The 20,543-nt window shown below is 35.3% G+C and overlaps 1 protein-coding gene across 3 annotated transcripts; it reads right to left on the minus strand.

Annotated features, from left to right (window-relative positions):
- Window positions 1-2,320: 2,320 nt before the first annotated feature.
- LOC109243422 (guanine nucleotide-binding protein subunit gamma 2-like) lies at window positions 2,321-12,219 on the minus strand. Of its 3 annotated transcripts, none has more exons than XM_019410354.1 (4): window positions 11,836-12,212; window positions 11,539-11,591; window positions 11,118-11,162; window positions 2,321-2,577 (listed from the first exon to the last, which is right to left on the minus strand). In XM_019410354.1, exons 1-4 carry the CDS (start codon window positions 12,019-12,021, stop codon window positions 2,496-2,498), a joined length of 366 nt encoding a protein of 121 aa, XP_019265899.1. In that variant the 5' UTR covers window positions 12,022-12,212; the 3' UTR covers window positions 2,321-2,495. The 3 variants fall into 3 exon arrangements, with proteins under 3 accessions (XP_019265899.1, XP_019265900.1, XP_019265901.1); XM_019410355.1 differs by lacking the exon at window positions 2,321-2,577 and adding an exon at window positions 2,728-2,951 and having other exon boundaries at window positions 11,836-12,219; XM_019410356.1 differs by lacking the exon at window positions 2,321-2,577 and adding an exon at window positions 4,251-4,499 and having other exon boundaries at window positions 11,836-12,218.
- Between the last annotated feature and the right edge of the window lie 8,324 nt (window positions 12,220-20,543).

Here is a 20,543-nt window from a genome sequence, read left to right on the forward strand (position 1 = left end):
TAATCTCTTATTAATACACTGCTCCAATCTAAAAAAAACATATCTACATTTGTCATACAATATATCTACAACTACATAATGCAGTTAAAAACAAAAACAATATAACTATAAATTTTTACAATATATCTACAAGTTTAAACAGATTCAGAAAACTACAACTAATCTTCACAATGTAGTCAAATAATCTACAAACCACAAAAAACACAGATTATGGAGCCTTTTAAGAATTAAAACAAACAAAAAACTGTTGTTGAAATTACTAAATTCTTACCTTCACCAATGAATGTTTTTGAACATTTTTAGGAAATTTTACAGTAGGAGCTTTTTTGGAGCTTTTACAGTAGGAGACACTTTAACTTTCTTTGCAGGTTTAATGACCATCTTCTACAAAATCATCATCAAAATCTATCTCTTTGCCTTTCCTTTTCGCTGAATTGATTTACCTCGAAGATTCATCAGCATCAAAATTATATTTTTGTTTAATTCTAGCTTCTGCCCTAGCTAGACGAGGGGAAAGCCTATGCTTCTTCTCTTCATTTGCATGAGCAGATTTTTCATGCTTTTTCGAAGAATGTGGTGATAAAACACCCAAATCGAAAGAAGGAACATCTGCTTCTTTAACTTTTTTAGGGTTGTTCATTGAAGCTCTGTTCTTCTTCATTGAAATCTTTGAAGCTGGTCGTTAATGGGTGAATGAACTTTGAAGAATAGTAGAAATTTTGACTGATTTAGAATAAAGAACTTGAGAATAGGCGTTAATGGAGGGGTTACAGATTTTCGCTGGTTTTAGAAAAGAAAATAATGGGTGATTGAAGAGGAAATCGTGGGGTGTGGTTTGATACGTGGGTGAGGGGGTGGGATTTGGAGAGAGAAACGTGGGGGAAGTGGGAATATACGGTAGAGTTAAATTAGGAGACTAATTAATACTAGAGGTGGGCATAAAATTCGAAAATCCGAATTCCGAACCGAACCGAATTAATTCGGTATTTTGGTTTCGATTTTTTCGGTATTTCGGTATAACTCGGTATTAAATTTTCGGTTATTCGGTATAACGGTACGGTTCTCGGTATTAAGAATTCGATATTTCGGTATACCAAAATACCAAATTATTTATGTATTTCTTATCTAGCTATCCTAGTCCTACCTACACTGCCCAAGCCCAGCCCAAGTTTCTATTTCTAGCCCAATAAGACTAAGCCCAAGTCTTAGTCTCTCTTACTCTGCCCTTACTCTCTTAGTCACTTTCTATTCTAAGTTAGAATTAGGTTTCTTTTCTCAAACAAGTTAAGAACAGAGTACAGACCGGCTGCGGTGACTGCGAGTGCTGCGATTGAAGAACAGATCGTCACTTGGACTTCACGACCTCGGCGCCGAGGTGCTTGGATGGACAACTTCTCTAGTCATCTGTGTGAATTCTTTAATGTACTTTAATTATGATGCTTTCTGTGTTTATGTACTTTAATTAGCCTCGTTAGTTGGCTAGTTGCTTAGTTCGTTAATTTTGTTGGCTAGTTTCTGTACTTCGTTGTTGCTGTCTTGGCTCTATATGCCTGGAACTTGTGGCTTTTCTTTTACAGTCCTAAGCTTAATAAAACACGGAGGATCACAGTGGCTTTGATTGGAATATAGTTTGATTCTGGTTTTGATTGAAGGAAGTGTGTTACTGGGCAATGAGCACTTCATTTTAAGGCTAACAGTGGCTTTTCCTACTTATCCTTTGGTGACATGGTCTGAGGTTTAAGGTCCTTCGCCCTAGCTATTCTGTTAATGTATCAAATCGAAACCATACCGAACCCGTACCGAACCAAAGTAAGAAATACCGAACCGTACCGAACTGCTTTGGTACGGTATTTGGTATACACAATTGATAAACCGAATACCGAAATACCGAACCGAAATCTTTAAATACCGAACCGAAGTACCGAATGTCCACCCCTAATTAATACCATTAAAACCCCTAAAATGTACATAAATGATAATTAGGTATATAAAAGGTAATTATATTAAAAGTTAGGCATGGATGGTAATATAGTTTACTATATGGCATAGGAATGTAAAAATTCCATCAAAATTTTCTCTAACTCGGGGCCGGTCCCAATATTTTACTTCTTTTAACTCATATTATTTTCATTTTTATTCATCAAAAGATTTTCGGTTTTCATTTCTTTTTATATTCTTGATCGTGCCCGAATAGAGAATGGGCATGACTCTCCCTCTCCCCGTTCTAGTAGCCAAACAGGCCAGCCGTTCTAAGTTTCGAAGGTGGTCATTCTATTCTCAAGTCTTAATTAGCACTTCGGTATAATATTGTAAGGACCAATTTGAGTAATGTTGGCCCTTGGGGTCGTTTTTTCTCACTTATCTTTTAACATGACACCTTATACAACATTGTAAAAATCAAATATACAAATAAAAATATCTGATTGTATGTATATAAAAAGGAAAATCAAGATAATTTTACTTAATTTCTTTGGTATTTTGGTTAAAAAGGAAATTCAGATCCACCGTTTGTTACGTCTTGACCCATTGGCTCCTTGAAACCATCTATCCCACTTAACATCTGATGGGCCTTTTGTCCTGCAAAAGCAAACCAACATTTTATTTAGTTTGGACGGTTTGAAATTTCATCCCTCTACTTATCTTCACTTAAATATCAGATTAAGAAATTTAACTTCAACAATCGCCTACCAAAAAAATAAGTACAAAATATAAAATTGACCGGTCGGCTGAACTAATTACATTCATTAGCCAAAGAATATATAAATATGTATACTTTGTTACAATATACACATATACAAAACCTATTATTTTTTGGAGCGACTAAAAATATATATTCCGTAAGAAATTAACCATACACACACCAATGAGGCCGAAAGTGAAGCCCCTAAAAGATTAGGGGAAAATAAAAGAGAAGCAACGACAGGAAGCGAGTGACGATAATATAACTAAACCTGCAGAAAATACAATTAGAGTGCAATAATTAAACTAAGCGGTAGAGCCGATCATATAAATAAAATGCAATAAAATAAATTAGGTGGCTCAGCCAACCATAATGCAAGAGTAATATAAACTTGATTGTTATTCAAACTGAAATTGATGTTACAAGTCAAAAACTTATAATAGTATGCGATCCACGTCCAATCCGCACTCAATAGTGAGTGAACATGGTCGTTGATACAAGAGTCGGGGTCGAATTCATCAGAGAGTTTGTGTAAGATGATAGGGTAGATATTTGATGAGAGTAGGTGAAATGACTCTATTGCGCTTCCAAACAAAGGGTGTTTGTTTTCCTAATTAAAACTAAGAGATTTAAACTAATTGCAATTAACTAGAAAGAGAATAATTGTTTTTGATGTTTTTAATCAATTGGGAAAAAGCTAGGGATGTAACATTCGCCTAGGTGCTAACCTAATGGATAAATCACGTTAATGCTTGTTTTATTGATCGAGGTGTACTATAACTCTCAATTTTCAAGTACCTGCTCAATACTTCTCGTATATAGAGTGGTTATGCCCATATTGGCTTTCTCAAGTCCAATTGGGTATCAATTCAAACAGTTGATACGAGCTCAAGTCGGGTTTTCTCTATCTCTAGTTCAGACCCTTTAATTAGACTAGCCAAAACCTTAACTGGCCCAATTTCTTGTTAGCCAAGTTTTCCTAGATTAAGTCCCTCTTTCTCAAGTAAGAACCAAGTCAAATAGGCATGAATCACATTTTGCAACTATTATTTCTAGAAATAATGCATAAACAAGGCTAAGTAATAAATACTCAATCATAAACAAGCACTAAAATTAATAACCCATAAGGTTTACACATTAGGGTTGGGTCACAAACCTTGAAAAAATCTAGCTACTCATACTAGAAAGTGAAGAAAATAAAGTAGGAGAAGTGATTAAATCCATAAAGTAAGATTAAATGATAAAACTAATGAATCTTCACCAATATTTGTCACTACTTTTCCAGAAGGGTAAACGATAACTACTACAGCTACTTTAAATACAAAACTTGCCCTAAAAAGTAGTTTCCTGTCTATTTATAGTGCCCTGAAATTCGCTAACAAAAATGACCTTCGCGAGGTTCTGGGGCAGCACAATTCCATGTGCCGTCTGCACTTTTCTTCTCTTCTTCAGTTGGAAGAATTTTGCAGCCGCACTATTCCATCTGCTGCTGCACTTCAGCTTCTGCGGATGCACTTTTTCATCTACAGACCGCACTTTAGCGAGACTTCATACTTGGTATTTTTGCACCTTCTTTGAACTTTTCCAATCATGTCAGTGTGACCAAATTTTACGGCCGCACAATTTGGTGCGCGGACCACACTTGTTTAAACTCCTCTGAGGCTCAGGTGCCTTCTCTGCGGTCGCAGGTGTATTTCTGCGGATCGCACTTTCATCTGCGGACCGCACTTTTTCCTGATGTACTCCTTCTTGCCTTTTTTAGCCTGAATACTCCTTTTTTAGTTAGAAATCTTTGTTAAGGTCCAATCCTCCAACATGCCTTCAATTTGCACAATTTCATCAATTTGGGAACAAGAATCAACACTTTCGGACTAAAACTAAAGCAAGAAGGTACTAGTAAGTGGTTAAAATCCACACTTATCGGTATGCTAGAGGGAGTAAGCTCTAACCAATTCTAGAGAGGGGGAGAGAATTCTTTCTCAAGGGGGTAGTGTAATGTGCTGTATTTTTAGAAGTGATGGGGGGACTATTTATAGCCTAAAACTAAAAAAGATAGTGTTTCCTAATGTCAAAGATGATGTCATTAGAAGTAAGTGCTTGTTGATATCGTGAATGATGCTAGCTGTGTTGTCAATATGTTGTCATGCTGATGTAATCTCTGATTATTTTCTTAGAAAATTATATCAAGGTCTTCTGATGATGATGATGATTTTTCAAACAAAGATGCTTGACATTATTGACCTGAAATTTGTGTCTTGACTTGGTGGAGAACTTTTTCCATTTGCTGGATAAAATTAAATTTGCTGTTGGAATTGGCTAGTTGTGCAGCTGTAATAGATTTCTTATGTAAAAATAAAAATTGGGCAGCATCTGTTATGACTAGATATTGTGGATTAGCCAAAAACCACTTGTCTATTGCTGGGTAATATGCTTCAAATGGATCCTAATTTTGTACCACTTGCATTGGCCTTGGAGGGCTAGCCATGGTAGTCCTTTGTATCTTTCTAGTTTGTGGAAGGAAAAATTTTGGGAGTAGATCCACGAAATGTGAAATTTGTGAGAAAATTAGAGGAGTGTGGGTATTTGTTGCTCACTAGAAAATCTGTGGCAAAAATAGTCATATCCTTCTTTTACTGGCGAAGGGAGAACTTCAACCTTAGGACCGTAAGCAGGCCACCACTGATGCATAAACCACTGAGGGAATTCAGAGGTTAATTGTTATCCCGGAAGATAAACCATGAATGTTTTTCAAGTTGGTTTTGGAAGGTGAAAGCATTCATCCACGCTACCTCGTAGTCATAATAATTATACAATTGTGGATCAAAAGGTTGAGAAACCTTTTTGTATTTAGCTAGATATGTTCCTTATTCTTTTGATGAGACTATTTTTTTAATCCACACCATAGTATGTATGACATATGACTGTGTCTTCTTATCTTTGTAGGGTTTAAATAAGCAAGATTTGGTGTCTGTGAAAATGAACTCATAGTATTTTTGAGTATAGTTGGGAGATTTTTGTGTGAAATTGGTTGAAGGGCTAAGTATTTGCTTAGCTACCTCTTGGGGATTGGAATCTCAGAATTCTGGTTCAATTTGACAAGTGATTAGACACTTTCATTCTTAATGTAAGTGGGTTCCTCAAAGGAGGAGCCTTTTCTTAAAGAAATAGGGTGTAGCACTGGTGCCGAACGCACCATGTTTTATTTTGTGGGACGTTGGATAGACATCCGGTGCGTGCAATGGGGCTTTTAGCCTCAACTGATTTTTGTGTGGTGCTTTTAGCAACCACAAATATGAGAAGGTTGTATGGCTTGGGTCGCCACGAGGTTGGAAGAAGATGCGTGGCTTTGTGCCGCTTTATTAGAACAATAATATTGATATTGATCTCTCAGTTATTTTCTAAAAAGGTCAGGCATGGTCATTTGATTTTTGAATCCCATGAGTTGGCGTGTGAATTCTTCATCCGACCAAGGAAAAGACATGGTCTGGACTAGTTGAGTTTGAGCTTGTTGAGATTCTTCTTCCTTAATTATGTCTGCCCATTTCTCTGGACTAGAAATTGGAATGGGCTCTGAATTTTCTAAGAAATAAGCTTGAGGAATCCCGCTCATGGCGTAGTCTGATGGTTTTCTGTAGTTGGGCTGGCTTGGTCCGGTTGTGTCTTTTGAGGGTTACTTGGCAACTGAAATGGTTTTTCGTTAGGATAAAATGTCTATTTGGGATTGTTTGGATATTGTTTTATTCATATTTCCCTCTGGCGGAGGAAGAGCAGGTATTTGAGTATTCGAAATTTATGTCTTTTTTCTTTCTTAGGCATTTTATCTCCCCTGCAATAATTTTCAGATAAAAAAATCTGAAATATAGTTTAAGCTCCATTTGGTATCAGAGCCATGGGAGGAAGTAAGAATTATTATTCTTATTTTTAACTTGTAGTTATATGGAATTGATGGATCAATAAACTTAGATTTATGAACACATGGATCAATAAATTCTTTACCTAATTACTTGCAAATTTGGCTATGGCTTTCTTTCACCTTTTCTCTTCCCCTTCCTAAAATTTCTTCCCTTCTCCAACTTCAGGGAGCTCATACTATATTTTAGATTTTCTTACTCGAGAATTTTTGTAGGGGAAATAAAATACCTAGGAAAAAAAAGACAGAAATTTCGGATACTCAATACCTGCTCTTCCTCCACTAAAGGAAAATATGACTGAAGCAGTACCCAAACAGTCCCAAACAGATGTTGTAACCCAACAACAAATCATTTCAGTTGCCTCCAAGCAACCCTCAAGAGACACAACTGGACGAAGCCAACCAACTACAGAAAACCATCAGATTACGCAATGAGCGGAGCTCCCCAAGCTTATCTCTTAGAAAATTCAGAGCTCATTACAATTTCACTCCAAAGAAGTGGACAGACTTAGTTCAGGAAAAAGAATCTCAACAAGCTCAAACTCAACTAGCCCAAACCATGTCTTCTCCTTGGTCGAATGAAGAATTCATGCATTGGTGCCAACTCATGGGATTCAAAAATCAAATAACCATGCCTGGACTTTTTCAGAAAATAACTGAGAGATCAGTATCAATTGTATCGAAATTATTGTTCTAATGTGGCGGCACAAAGCCATGCATCTTCTTCTAACCTCGTGGGGGCCCAAAGCCACACAGACTCCTCACGTCATGTGGTTGCTAAAAGCACCACACAAAAATAAGTGGAGGCTAAATGCCGCATTACACGCACTGGATGTCTATCTATCATCCCACAGAATACAAGCTCGGTGCATTCGCTACCCAATCAAGCACTTTCTTTATCAGTGCCACAACATATTTCTTCAAGCAAAGGCTCCTCCTCCGAGGAACCCACTTACATTAAGAATGAAAGTGTTTACCCACTTATTTAAATTGAAACCAGAATTCTGGTATTCCAATCCCCAAGAGGTAGCTAAGCAAATACTTAGCCCTTCAGCCAATTTCATATAAAAAATTTCTCCCAACTATACCCAAAAATGCTATAAGTTCATTCTCACAAATACCAGATCCTGCTTATTTATATCCCACAAAGATAAGTAAACCCAGTCATATGTCACACATATCACAGTGTGGATTAACAAAATAATCTCACCGAAAGAATAGGGAACACATCCAGCTAAATACTAAAAGCTTTCTCAATCTTTTGAACCATAATATTATAATTATTATGACTACCAGGCAGTGTAGATGAATGCTTTCATCTTCCAAAATCAACTTGAAAAACATTCATGATTTATCCTCCGGGATAAACAATTAACCTCTGAATTCCCAGTGGTTTATGCATTAGTGGTGGCATGCTTACGGTCATAAGGTTGAAATTGTCCTTTCGCCAATAAAAGAAGGATATGACTATTTTTGCCACAGGTATTCAAGTGAGAAACAAATACCCATACTCCCCTGATTTTTCCACGGATTTCACATCCCGTGGATCTATTCCCAGAAGTTTTTCTTCCACAAACCAGAAGAATACAAAGGACTACTGTGGTTAGCCCTCCAAGGCCACTGCAAGTGATACAAAAATTGAGATCCGTCTGATGCATATGTCCCAGCAATAGACAAGTGATTTTTGACTAATTCACAATATCTGGCCTTATTCTGCCCAAATTTCATTTTTACAGCAGAAATCTATTGCAACTGCACAACTAGCTAATTCCAGCAACAAACTTGATTTTATCCAGCAAATAAAAAAAATTCTCTGCCAAATCAAGACACAAATTCCAAGTCAACAATGTCAAGCATCTTCGTCTGAAAATCATCAGAAGAAGAAGAAGAAGAAGACCCCGATATAATACTGAGAAAATAGTCATGGATTATATCAGCATGACAACATATTGATATCATAGCTCATGACATCAGCAAGCACTTACTCCTAATAACAACATCAATGACATTAGGAATCAGTATCTTATTTTAGCTTTATGCTATAAATAGTTCCCCCTATCACTAGTAAAAACATACTACATTACACTACCACTTGAGAAAGAATTCTCTCCCTCTCTAGAATTGGTCAAAGCTTACTCCCTCTAGCATACTATTATAAGTTTTTGGCTTGTAATATCAATTTTTCAATTTGAATAACAATCAAGTTTATTTTTATATTACTCTAGAATTATGGTTGGCTAAGCCACCTCATTTATTTTATTGCATCTTATTTATATGGTCGGCTCTGCCGCCTAGTTTAATTATTTCACTCTAATTGTATCTTCTGCAGGTTTAAGTATATTATCGTCACTCACTTCTCTTTTAATTTTTTTTAATTTTTTACGGGCTTCACTTCCGGTCTCCTTTCACTTGTAAGAGCACACTACATGCAATAATACTTGCACATACTGACGCATACACACACATCCCTATCAAATTTTTGTTTCCAGGAGGTTCAAACTTGCAACATGCATCTAACTCACACGTTACATATTGTATTCTTAACACTAGACCAAAGTCCTTGGGACTACTAATATCTTTTATTAGTTGTGTCACATAACTTTTTTAGATTGTGATATAATATTTTGTGTTAAAATTAGAGATATTTAAGTCAAACTATAAAAATAAATAAGAATTTTGAAAATCTCTGCGCTACATATGTCTTTCTTCTTTTCATTTGTAAAACTAAACAAGAGAAATGAGGAATTTTCATCTCGAAGCAATTGATGTTGTTGTTCAAAATAACTTTTTCTATATTTTTTTTCCCTAATTGGTCATAACGAAACCATAGTTTCTTTTTGAAAGGTCATATCTAATCTAATAGCATGTTTGGCCAAGCTTCTAAAATCAGCTTATTTTGAAAAGCGTTTTTTTTCAAAAGTATTTTTTTCAAAAATAGTTGGTGAGAAGCAGTTTATGTGTTTGGTTAATTAATTTGAAAATTACTTTTGAACAACAATTAATTTTTAGCCAAGCTTGTAAAAAGTGTTCTAAGTGTATTTTTCTCAAAGTGCTTTTCAAAAAGTGCTTTTGGGAAGCAGCTGTTTTTTTTGCTTCTACTTCTGCTCAAACGGTTTTTTCTTCTAAAAACTTAGCCAAACACTTCAACTTTTTTAAAAAAAATACTCTTTTGAAAAATTGACTTTTGGCCTTGGAAAAGCTAGGCCGAAGCTTATAAGCTATTGTTTTCCATCCACCACGTTTTCAAACTCTGTGGAGCCCAAAAGAGGAATACCATTATGGTTGAAATGATGTCTAAATTTCTAGGTGAAATAACACAAAAACACCAAAAAATATGGTGCAGCGGATGGGGCTGTTCTTTCCTTAACTAGAGGTTTCGGGTTCGAGCCCTGAGTATGGAAAATCCGTAGTAAGGAGCGCTCCCCCCTCCCCCTCCCTCTACCCCCCCCCCCCCCCCCACTCCCGATGGGGCCCTACGCGGCACGAAGTCGGATATAGTTAGGCTCCAATGCGAGTTTCGAATACCGGATTGGAAACCAAAAAAAAAAAGAGATGACACAAAGATAACAATGTTATTTCTTGTACACTAGCTATAGCAGTAACTAGTACAATGAGTCAGGGGTCGGGTGAATTCAATAATAGACGCCTGTTGTAAATTCCAAAAAAAGGTGGAAAGAAATTTCTAGTGAAAATGGTATTTGAAATTTAGAGTTGTGTTTGGACATGAATATAATTTTGGATTATTTTTGAAGTTTTGTGAGTTATTTGAGTGAAATTTTTGAAAAATAACTTTTTGGAGTATTTCAAATTTTCGAAAATTTCCAAAATGCATCTTCAAGTAAAAATTGAAAATTTTATGAACAATCGTTGATTTCGAAAAAAAGTGAAAACTTTTTGGAAAAAAGGGAAAAATTTCTTATGTCCATGGTCCAAACGGGCTCTAAACACTACAAGTTACAAAAACGGTGATTAGGAAAGTTGGCTTAATTTACAAGACACTATGGAAACCCATTTGAATCTCTTTAGGGGTCCTTTTAAGATCTTTCCACAAATAGCAGGCCGGATTTACCGTTTACTTTTTTTAATCAGTATATATAGATTATTCATTGTATTATTCACGGTTATACACATATTATACATCCCCTGTTATATTTACTTTAAGCGATTGGGTAGACGGCTATATAGGTTAATTCTTCTTTTGTAATTTATGTGATGACCTATGTCTTCAGAGTTTAGAAATAAAAAATATTTTTAAATTTTATAATCCTAGAAATACTATAAAATTTGTATAGCAATAAGATTTGAAACCTGTGGTATAAACTTATAAAAATTGTGGCTATGATAACTTCTCATTAAAGACAAAATAAGAAGCTTAAATTTTATTCTCAAATTTATAAAATATGTCATTATTTTAAAAAATGGTCAATAAGAAAATAGTGTTATATTTGCTTATGGAGGCAGCTGAAATAGAAAATAAAATTTGAAAAAATAACACTCATAAAAAGTATAAATTGTGATAATTCTTACACTGGAAGCAGAGCATCTGGTTTGGATTCAACGACTGAAAGAAATCTGCAACAAAATTTTATAAAATAAGCAGACTCAACTTAAGATTTTTTCTTATACTTTTGAAACAAAATACTTAAGATAGTGTATTTTATTTTAAACAATCCAAGCATATGACAAAATAAAAAAATAAGGAAATAATTTTATAAAGAAATTCAGAAAAGAACGGATATAAATCTTTATTTTGTACATTTTGCATAACTCACTTTTACAAAGAATTTGCATTTGTTCTTATGATGTTCCAGAATTATGTTCCCTGTTATTTAATTTTGGAGAATAATTAAATAAAGGAAACCAATATGACAAAGAGCAAAGAAAAACTCTTTGAGATTGTTAATATAAAAAAGAAAGTGATGAAGAAATGAATAATCTAAATACTTACTCTTTGCAGACTATGGAGGCCTCTCCATATGATTCAAGCTGCTCCAATTCTTCCTACAATTTAAATTTACAACACCTAACTTCAAATGCGAATAATAATATTAATAATAATAATAATAATAATAATAATAATAATAATAATTTCAGCGACTAGCAAACCACATCGTGTTCAATAAAATAATAAATACTGACTACGATTTGGATCGTCTTCCCGACTCAACGAAAAGACAACCCCGTTTTACACAGACGAAAATCATGCCTTGACTATTATAAAGGAAAATATTAAAGAAATGAAGACCTGAATAAATTGGATTTGCTGATCGAGAGAAGAAATGGCAGCAGCCATACGATGTTTGCCCATAGCAAAATTAACAGTTGTTCTTGAAATAGGCTTTATAATAGTGTCAGCCATAGATGAAGAAGGAGAAAGAACTTCAGCTTGAAGCTCATTGTCAACTTCTTGGGAAATTGATGGTGATTCCATTAAAGCTAAAATCAAGAAAATGGAGATATAATAACAACTTTTTCTTTTCTTGGGTTTTGAGGGTTGTATTTTTTAAACTAAGAAATGAGAAACCAATAATGAGTAGTCAAGGTTGGGGTTGTGTGAAAGCAGATCAAAAGTGGAGGAATAAACTATGGTCAAAAAGGTTGGTGGAGAATGGGAGTTGAGAAGAGTTGGAAGGAGAAATTTTATATTGTATTTCACACTTTCAATACAACTTAAACTTTTTTATTTGGTTTAACTATTCGGTATTCAAAATTTATCAGTCCCATAATAAAATTAGTAAAGAAATTTACAGTATGTTTCCTTAGCAAAAGCGGATCGTCTGTAGCAATCTGACTCGAACTACTGATCGTCGGGAATCCTCATGTGGCAGATCCAGCCTGATTATATCCTAAGTTTAGATGCATAGAACTTACACTAGCCGCCCTCTCTTGTGAACAAGTGAGTCTCCCAACACTCATAGTGGTATTTATATAGACTACACCAAAGTTTAGGGTTAGACCTAATGTGCCGGCTAATTAGCTAGCACCCCTTATCGGTAAATTTTTCCAACAGGTATCATTATTTACGCGCTAAATCTACTAAAGGAGTAAAGTACTCTCCACCAAGAAGTTTTTCATTCTCTAACTCGAATATTTTAAAATAAGAAAACTAAGTTCTTTTTTAAGTAGGAAATTATTTAAGCTCTCATAGTGGGGTCTTTTACATGATAAAGTTCACAAGATATGAAGAAAAAGTGAAATCAAGTGGGAAAAGTGGTTTAGGTGAGGAGGAGAGCACGACTCAAGGGGTCCCAAAAGTTAATGTGTCAAAGAGAAGTGGCTACCAAAGTTGGTATAATTATTTAGCAAGTGGTTTTCTTTTATGTACTTTTTAAATTTTTTCCGAAATTTAAGTTTTAAAATTTTCCAACAACTTCATAGACGAATGATAACTACAACCGTGTCTATTTATTTTCCGGCTTGAATAAATATATTCATTAAAGTTTTTGTTCATCCTAAAATATTTCCTCATGATATATATTGCTAGGTACTCTATCCGTCACAATTTATACGAGGATGTTTGACTAGGCATATCCTTTAAGGAAAAAAATATATGAAATTTATGATCTAAAATAAATTCTTAAATATTTTTATGCCAATAAATGATCTCATTAAGATTAAATAAAATTTACATTATCTTTAAAGATAAAAAAAAAATATCACATAAATTAAGACAAAGGGAGTACTAAATTGTCTTAGCTTACCGTAGGATATATGCCCATCATATGCTTTTTTTTTGTTTTTATGTAAAAAGACTTCTTTATTAGTTTTATGTAATGCTTTTTCAAATTTGCATCTCAAGATGTCTCCTTTTTGTTAATTATTTGTGTTCTTAATTATTGATCCCATTGCTAATTCAGTCGAGAATGATCGAGTTCATGTCCTCGTCACCTTATTTCTTCAACAATACTAGGCTTAACTGAATAGAAGGCCCACTATCTTTAGTAGCGAAGGCCCATTTATAACTCAAGCCCATTTTTCACCGGATTCATTTGGTAGAAATGGCGTGGGATAGCCACTTTTTAATATGGTATTTAGTTTTTATTCAGTATTTTTAATTCTCAGCAAAAATAGCCACTACTCTATTAAAATTAATACGAAAAGATATTTTTACCCTTTCTTCATGAGTGCTGTGTAAATATTAAGGACATGGTGTCCTTAACATTTACACTGCACATGTGAAGTTAAGGATGTAATGTAATATTTACACTGCACATATGAAGTTAATGACATGATGTCCTAAAGTTTAACAATGGAATGTGCAAATACAGGACACTTTGTCCTTAATATTTACACAACACTCATGAAATTAAGGACACCATGTCCTTAATATTTACACAAAACTCATAAAGTTAAGGACACTGTGTCCTTAACATTTACACTGCACACATGAAGTTAAGGACACCATGTCCTTAAAATTTATACTGCACATATGAAGTTAAGGACAAGAGGTCCAAAATTTTAACAACAGAAGGTGCAAATACAAATTAAGGATATCATCTCCTTAATATATACACTGCACAGATGAAGTTAAGGGCGCCATGTCCTTAACATTTACACTGTACATATGAAGTTAAGGACATGATGTCCTAAAATTTAACAACGGAATGTACAAATGCAGGAGACTTTGTCCTTAATATTTACACAATATTCATGAAATAAAGGACACCATGTCCCTAATATTTACACAACACTCATGTCTAGCATAGGGATATTTTCATTCGGGTGGGTAAAAATTTATTAAGCACTGGTTAAAGAGTAAATATATTTTAAACATTGGCTAAAGAATAAAGACATCTATAATTAGTGGCTAGTTGTGCACTTCCCCATTCATTTATAGGCCATAACAGAAATTTGTCATGGAATTCATGGATCGCGATTTGACAAAGGTTTGGGTAATAAATGGGGCATTTGCATCTATACCCGTTTTTTGTGTCACGTTTTAACTTGTGCCCGCTTTGCAAAAAAAAATTACACGCGTACCCGTTTTTTCGCATAACTTTAGCATACGGGGCTGAAGTCACGCAAAACTTCAACATTCTAGTAGACGGGCCTGAAGTTTTTGTTTTGTAACTGGTGAACTTCAGCTCTAGAGCTGAAGTTTTTGTTTTTGTAACTGGCGAACTTCAGTTCTAGAGCTGAAGTTTTTGTTTTGTAACTGGCAAACTTCAGCTCTAGAGCTGAAGTTTTTGATTTGTAACTGGCGAACTTCAGCTCTAGAGTTGAAGTTTTTGTTTTTGTAACTGGCGAACTTCAACTCTAGAGCTGAAGTTTTTATTTTGTAACTGGCGAACTTCAGCTCTAGAGTTGAAGTTTTTATTTTGTAACTGTCGAACTTCAGCTCTAGAGCTGAAGTTTTTATTTTGCCTTAGCTATTAATTAATAATATAGGCTGCAAACAACAGCGAACTCCAGAAACTTAACTACTGAAGGTAGCATATTCCAAACCATTGGCTTCACAGTATGTGCAGTTCAAGATAGTAGACGATTTGCATAAAGAAAGGACGTAAAAATGAACCAGCTTGCAAAAATGTAAATACACGGTCCCACTGTTATCATCTAACAAATCTATTTATGCACAATCCAATCCAAAGCAGATAAAATAGGGAAAATTTCACATAAGANTTGTTTGTAACTAGGCAAACTTCAGAGCTGAAGTTTTTGTTTTGTAACTGTCGAACTTCAGCTCTAGAGCTGAAGTTATTTAGTTCATTTGTAAAAACTTCAGCACTGTATAAGCTGAAGTTTTTGAAAAAGTTTTCTAACATACTAGATAAATAATCAGATTGCCAACAGTATCTAAATCATAAAATTTGAAAACAATAAACGTGAAAAGAACAGAATTATCATCGTCTACTAACTTACGTACGTGGAAATATTCATAAATTATTGTCTACTAACTTACGTAATTATTTATAATTTGTTTTTAAATAATCTGATAAACATATTTATGGCAATCATCCCATGAACTGAAGTTCCATAGCAGCACCAACAGCAGCAGAAGAAAGAAGAAGAAGAAGAAGAAGAAAACGAAGGAGGAGAAGGAGGAGGAGAAAGGGGGCTGAAGTTATTTAAAAAGTGGGTACAAGTTAAAAGTTTCAAAAAAAAAATGGGTATAGGTTAAATGGGGGCGACCAAATAGAGCGCCCCGTGCAATTTTTACTAATAAATGAGCAAATGTTCTGTTAACACTGGACCTCTTCACATACAGAAGCCCACGCGAGCAGGCCCAACCAGCTGATCTGGCCAATACATTTTTGTAAAGTCTGTAATTAGTTTTACATATATAGCCACCTGTTACTCTTTAGCTAAAATTTTGGCCTAGCCTTGCAATTCTTTACCCTAAATATTTTGACTAGATAATGCAATTAGTTTCAGCCGGCGATTAATTTTATATTTTGCCCTAAATTTTTGAAGGGAGAAGATAATTTCTCTCACTTATGTGTAGAAGATGTATTTATATTCACTACCATCTTAGCTTTTAAATTGATATCATTGCTTCAACCAACTAATACATCTAAACACTATCAGATTTACTATTTTAGTACGATAAAGAACAATTTCAAAAAATATCTTATTATTTGGAGAATATTTTTTCTAAAGAATATTTTTGGATGTTTTGTTGGATGGTGAAAAAAAAAAACTTCTCGTAAAATATTTATTAAAGATTGATAATAGTGTTAGAAATAGTATTTTGATGGAGCTTTGAGTACTATAGATTAATACCCTTACTAAAGTCCAGGTGTTTGGTTGGAGTATAGTAATGAGGCATGACTTCCCCAAAAGTGAGAAAATTCATTTTTCTCATTTGGTGAAAAATATTTTCTCGTTACCAGACACCAAAAACTGACTAAACTTTTTAAAAATACTATTTTAGAAAAATATTTTTCGTCATTCCAGACATACCAAAATCTGGAAAATGACTTATTTTTTCCAGAACATATTTTTCAAAAAAAAGGTTCTCCGAAATTCCATTACACATACTATAAATTTATTTTGTTCAAGTTCTCTATGTCATGGTGATTGATGAAGACAAATTAAACTCTCAATTTTCGTTATTTAGCTATGATGCAAAGAAGAAACTTAACATTATTCTCTTAATTATCCTTAAATTCATCGTCTTATCTATATCACTATATGCATAGACCAAGATGTTGTGATTTTATCACGAACACGTATTTCCTGGGGCAGATGTGGAGACGCAGTGACGGGTTTATCTGAACTCATAACAGTTGATGCAGACAACAAATGGTAGGTCTGTATCCATAAATTTAAAAATATAATGAGTTCAATGTTAATAGATTTAAAGGTTAAATCCATAAAATTGAAATGATAAATTAGTCTCCGCTTATTTCTATCTATTAAAGTTATTTACAAGTAATTACAAAGATAAGGGATCATACTATGTGATAGCAAAACTCTTGTGGCAGCTACACATAGGGCATGGAGCACAAAGTTGTATCTACTTTATTCCATTTGGGTCACATTTGCACATGGTTGACTGTATTAAGATGTGATGACTCAAAAGGTCATCACTTGTTTTAGAAACAAATTCAGCGTTTCGAGGCCTAAAAACTTTCTTTTTGTCCGACCTCGATTTACGTGCGTGGTCCGGACCTACCTCCGGAAAACCTTCTATGTGAAAATATGAGAAATAGAAATTCCTAAAGTTAAAATTTGATTATGGTTGACTTCAGTCAACATTTTGAGCAAACGGACCCGGATCCGTGTTCCGACGATCCTCGGAGGTCCGTAGGAAAATATGGGACTTGGGCGTATGCCCGAAATCGAATTCGGAGGTCCCTAGCCCGACAAATGAATTTTTAAAGAAAATTATTTTCTGGAAAACATATGAGTTTTTAGAAACGAGATGTGTTTGAAATTTGATGGTATCGGGCCCGTATTTTGGTTCCGGATCCCGGTACATGTCTTATATGCGGTTTAAGTTAAGTATGTGAAATTTGGTAAGAAACGGACTTGAAATGACGTGAATCGGACCTTATTTGAGAAAAATTGAAAAATTGATGTTCTTAAGTGATTTCATGATTTTGATGCTAAATTCATAGTTGTGGATGTTATTTTGGTAATTTAAATGCACGAGCAAGTTCGTATGATATTTTTGGGTTAGTGTGCGTGTTTGGTTTGGAGCCCCGAGGGCTAGGGTGAGTTTTGAATAGGCCACGGAGTCAAATTTGGACTTAGGATGTTGCAGATTTTAACTGGTATATTGCAGGCTTCGCATTTGCGAAGCCTAGCTCGCAAATGCGAAGGCTATGTCGCAAATGCGAAAGAGCCCAGGCCAGCATCACCTCGCAAATGCGAGGTACCCATCGCAATTTGCGATGCCTCCAGTTGTAACCGGTCGTCGCAAATGCGACAAATGTATCGCAAAAGCGACTTCGCAAATGCGAAAGTCCCTTCGCAAATGCGAGAATAGCAGACTTCTGGGTTCGCAATTGCGAACGCTGGTCGCAATTGCGACATCAGAGACCTGTAAATTCATAACTTAGACGCATTTCAACCATTTTTCACACTCTTTCAAAACCAAAACACTCTTGGGCTATTTTTCAAAGATAATTTCTTCTCCAAATCGATTATAAGTTGTTTCTAACTTATTTTCTTCAATCTTCAACATCTTTTCACATGATTTCAACTCAAAATTAAAGGTTTTCATGGGGGAAATTGGGTGTTTTGGGTAGAACCTAGGTTTTTCAAATTTTGGGGATTTGGACCTCGATTTGAGGTCCGATTTCAAAACAAATTATATATTTGAGTTCGTGGGTGAATGGGTAATCGGGTTTTGGTTCGAACCTCGGGTTTTGACCATGTGGGCCCAGGATCGATTTTTGACTTTTTGGGAAAAACTTTAGAAAACTTATTTCCATGCATTAAAATTGATTCATTTAGCATTTATTGATATAATTAAGTAACTTGTGGCTAGATACGAGCGAATTGGTGGTGGAATCAAGAGGTAAAGCGATAGTTGAGGCTTGAATTGTGTTCGAGACATCGAGGTAAATGTTTGGCCTAACCTTAGCTTGAGGGATTATGAGTTATGTCTTATTTACTTTGTGTTATTTGTTGAGTATGACGTATAGGCATGGTGACGAGTATCTATACGTTGGTGTCAAGCATGCCCGTGAGTGTTATGTTATGATTAATGTGACTCCATTTGTATTGTTCACGTGTAATATGATGATTGCTATTGTTGAGCAAGGTTTGTTGAAAGAATATTGGTATTTGAACAGTGAAGAGCATTGGCTCAAGTTGTGAAGCGAATTATGAAAGAATAATTGAACCTTATGGAGCATTGGCTCAAATTGTGTATCGATTTGTGAAGTAAATGTGAAAAAGAGAAGAGGATTATGGTATTATTCCCTTGCCGGGACGTTGTTGCTTTTAATATTGTTCCCTATTCGGGAGGCTGTTATTTTTATTTTTTTTGGTATTGTTCCCTTGCCGGGATTTTATTGTGATGTTATTGATTCCCTTGCCCAAATTGCTCTGTGATTGTTTCTTGGGTGAGGAAGAGTGTTGAAGCACGAAGGGTGATGTCGTGCATTATTTTTGTGAGGAAGAGTGTAAAGCACGAAGGGTGATGCCGTGCCAATTATATTGATTTTCATGGTGAGGACGAGAGTAAAAGCACGAAGGGTGATGCCGTGTACTTGTCCTTGATTTTCCTGATTATACTAATAAGTGAGTTATGGTGTTCTTTACGTTTACTTACTGATTTCCTGTTGTTACTTGATTTTATTGTGATGTTATTGATTCCCTTGCCCAAATTGCTCTGTGATTGTTGCTTGGGTGAGGAAGAGTGTAAAGCACGAAGGGTGATGTTGTGTATGATATTTGTGAGAGAGTGTTAAAGCATGAAGGGTGATGCCGTGCATTATTTTGGTGAGAGAGTGTTAAAGCACGAAGGGTGATGTCATGCACTTGTCTTTTATTTCCTGATTTTTATTGATAGCTGAGTTATGGTTTCTCTACATTAAATTGTTGGTTTTCTGGTGATACTTGTTGTACCCCGCAGCATGATTTCCCCTGTCTATCTTCAATCGAACTGTGGTGATCCTTATATTTACTTGTTGTCCTTATGCTATTTTTCGATGTCCCCGCAGCATGTTTTTCCCCTCCCATCTGTAACTGTATGCTTTTATTTTCCGTTGTATATGATTTAACTGCACAGGTTTAATTGGTAGTCTGGTCCTAGCCTCATCACTACTTCGCCGAGGTTAGGCTAGGCACTTACCAGCACATGGGGTCGGTTGTGCTGATACTACACTCTGCACTCTTTTGTGCAGATTCCAGTGCTGTAGGTTTTGGACCGCAGTGAGATTGCTGCTTCTTGTTCATTAGGCGACCCAAGGTAGTCCTGCAGGCATCCGCAGGCCTTGGCGTCTCCTTCTATCTATTATTCCTATTTCCTTCTTGTATTTTCAGAGACAGTGTTGTATTATTTCTTTCAGACCTTTATTTGTAGTAATCTTAGACAGTTTGTGAAGTTGTGACACCAGCCTTTGGTAGATTGTTATGGATTGATATCGGTAGCATTATTACAATTTGAATTAAATCTTCCGCTTGTTAAATTTTGTTGATTATTAACTGTTGGTTTATAACTTAACAAATTTAAAAATGGAAACAAGGCAAATAATTCAGTTGATTGGCTTGCCTAGCTTTCACTAGTAGGCGCCATCACGACTCCCGAGGGTGGGATATTCAGGTCGTGACAAGTTGGTATCAGAGCTCTAGGTTACATAGGTCTCCCAATTCACAGACAAGCTTAGTAGAGTCTGAAGGATCGGTACGGAGACGTCTGTATTTATCCCCAGAGGCTACAGAGTTAGGAAAAACTTCACATCCATTCTTTCCTGTCGTGTGACTTGAATTCTCAATACTAGTTGAACTTCCACTCTTGTTCCTTCGCTAATGGCGAGGTCACGTACCGCTTCTTCA

This window comes from Nicotiana attenuata, unplaced genomic scaffold (genome assembly GCF_001879085.1).
Source record: "Nicotiana attenuata strain UT unplaced genomic scaffold, NIATTr2, whole genome shotgun sequence".
NCBI classification, from domain to species: Eukaryota; Viridiplantae; Streptophyta; class Magnoliopsida; order Solanales; family Solanaceae; genus Nicotiana; species Nicotiana attenuata.

Bases quoted from the DNA above. Each gene is read 5' to 3' on its own strand.
- LOC109243422 (XM_019410354.1), bottom strand. From the start codon at position 12,021: ATGGAATCACCATCAATTTCCCAAGAAGTTGACAATGAGCTTCAAGCT. The intron at 11,592-11,835 runs GTCTTCATTTCT...TTTAAATTGTAG, and splicing joins AGCAAATCCAATTTATTCAG to GAAGAATTGGAGCAGCTTGA. The intron at 11,163-11,538 runs GTAAGTATTTAG...ATTTTGTTGCAG, and splicing joins GCCTCCATAGTCTGCAAAGA to ATTTCTTTCAGTCGTTGAAT.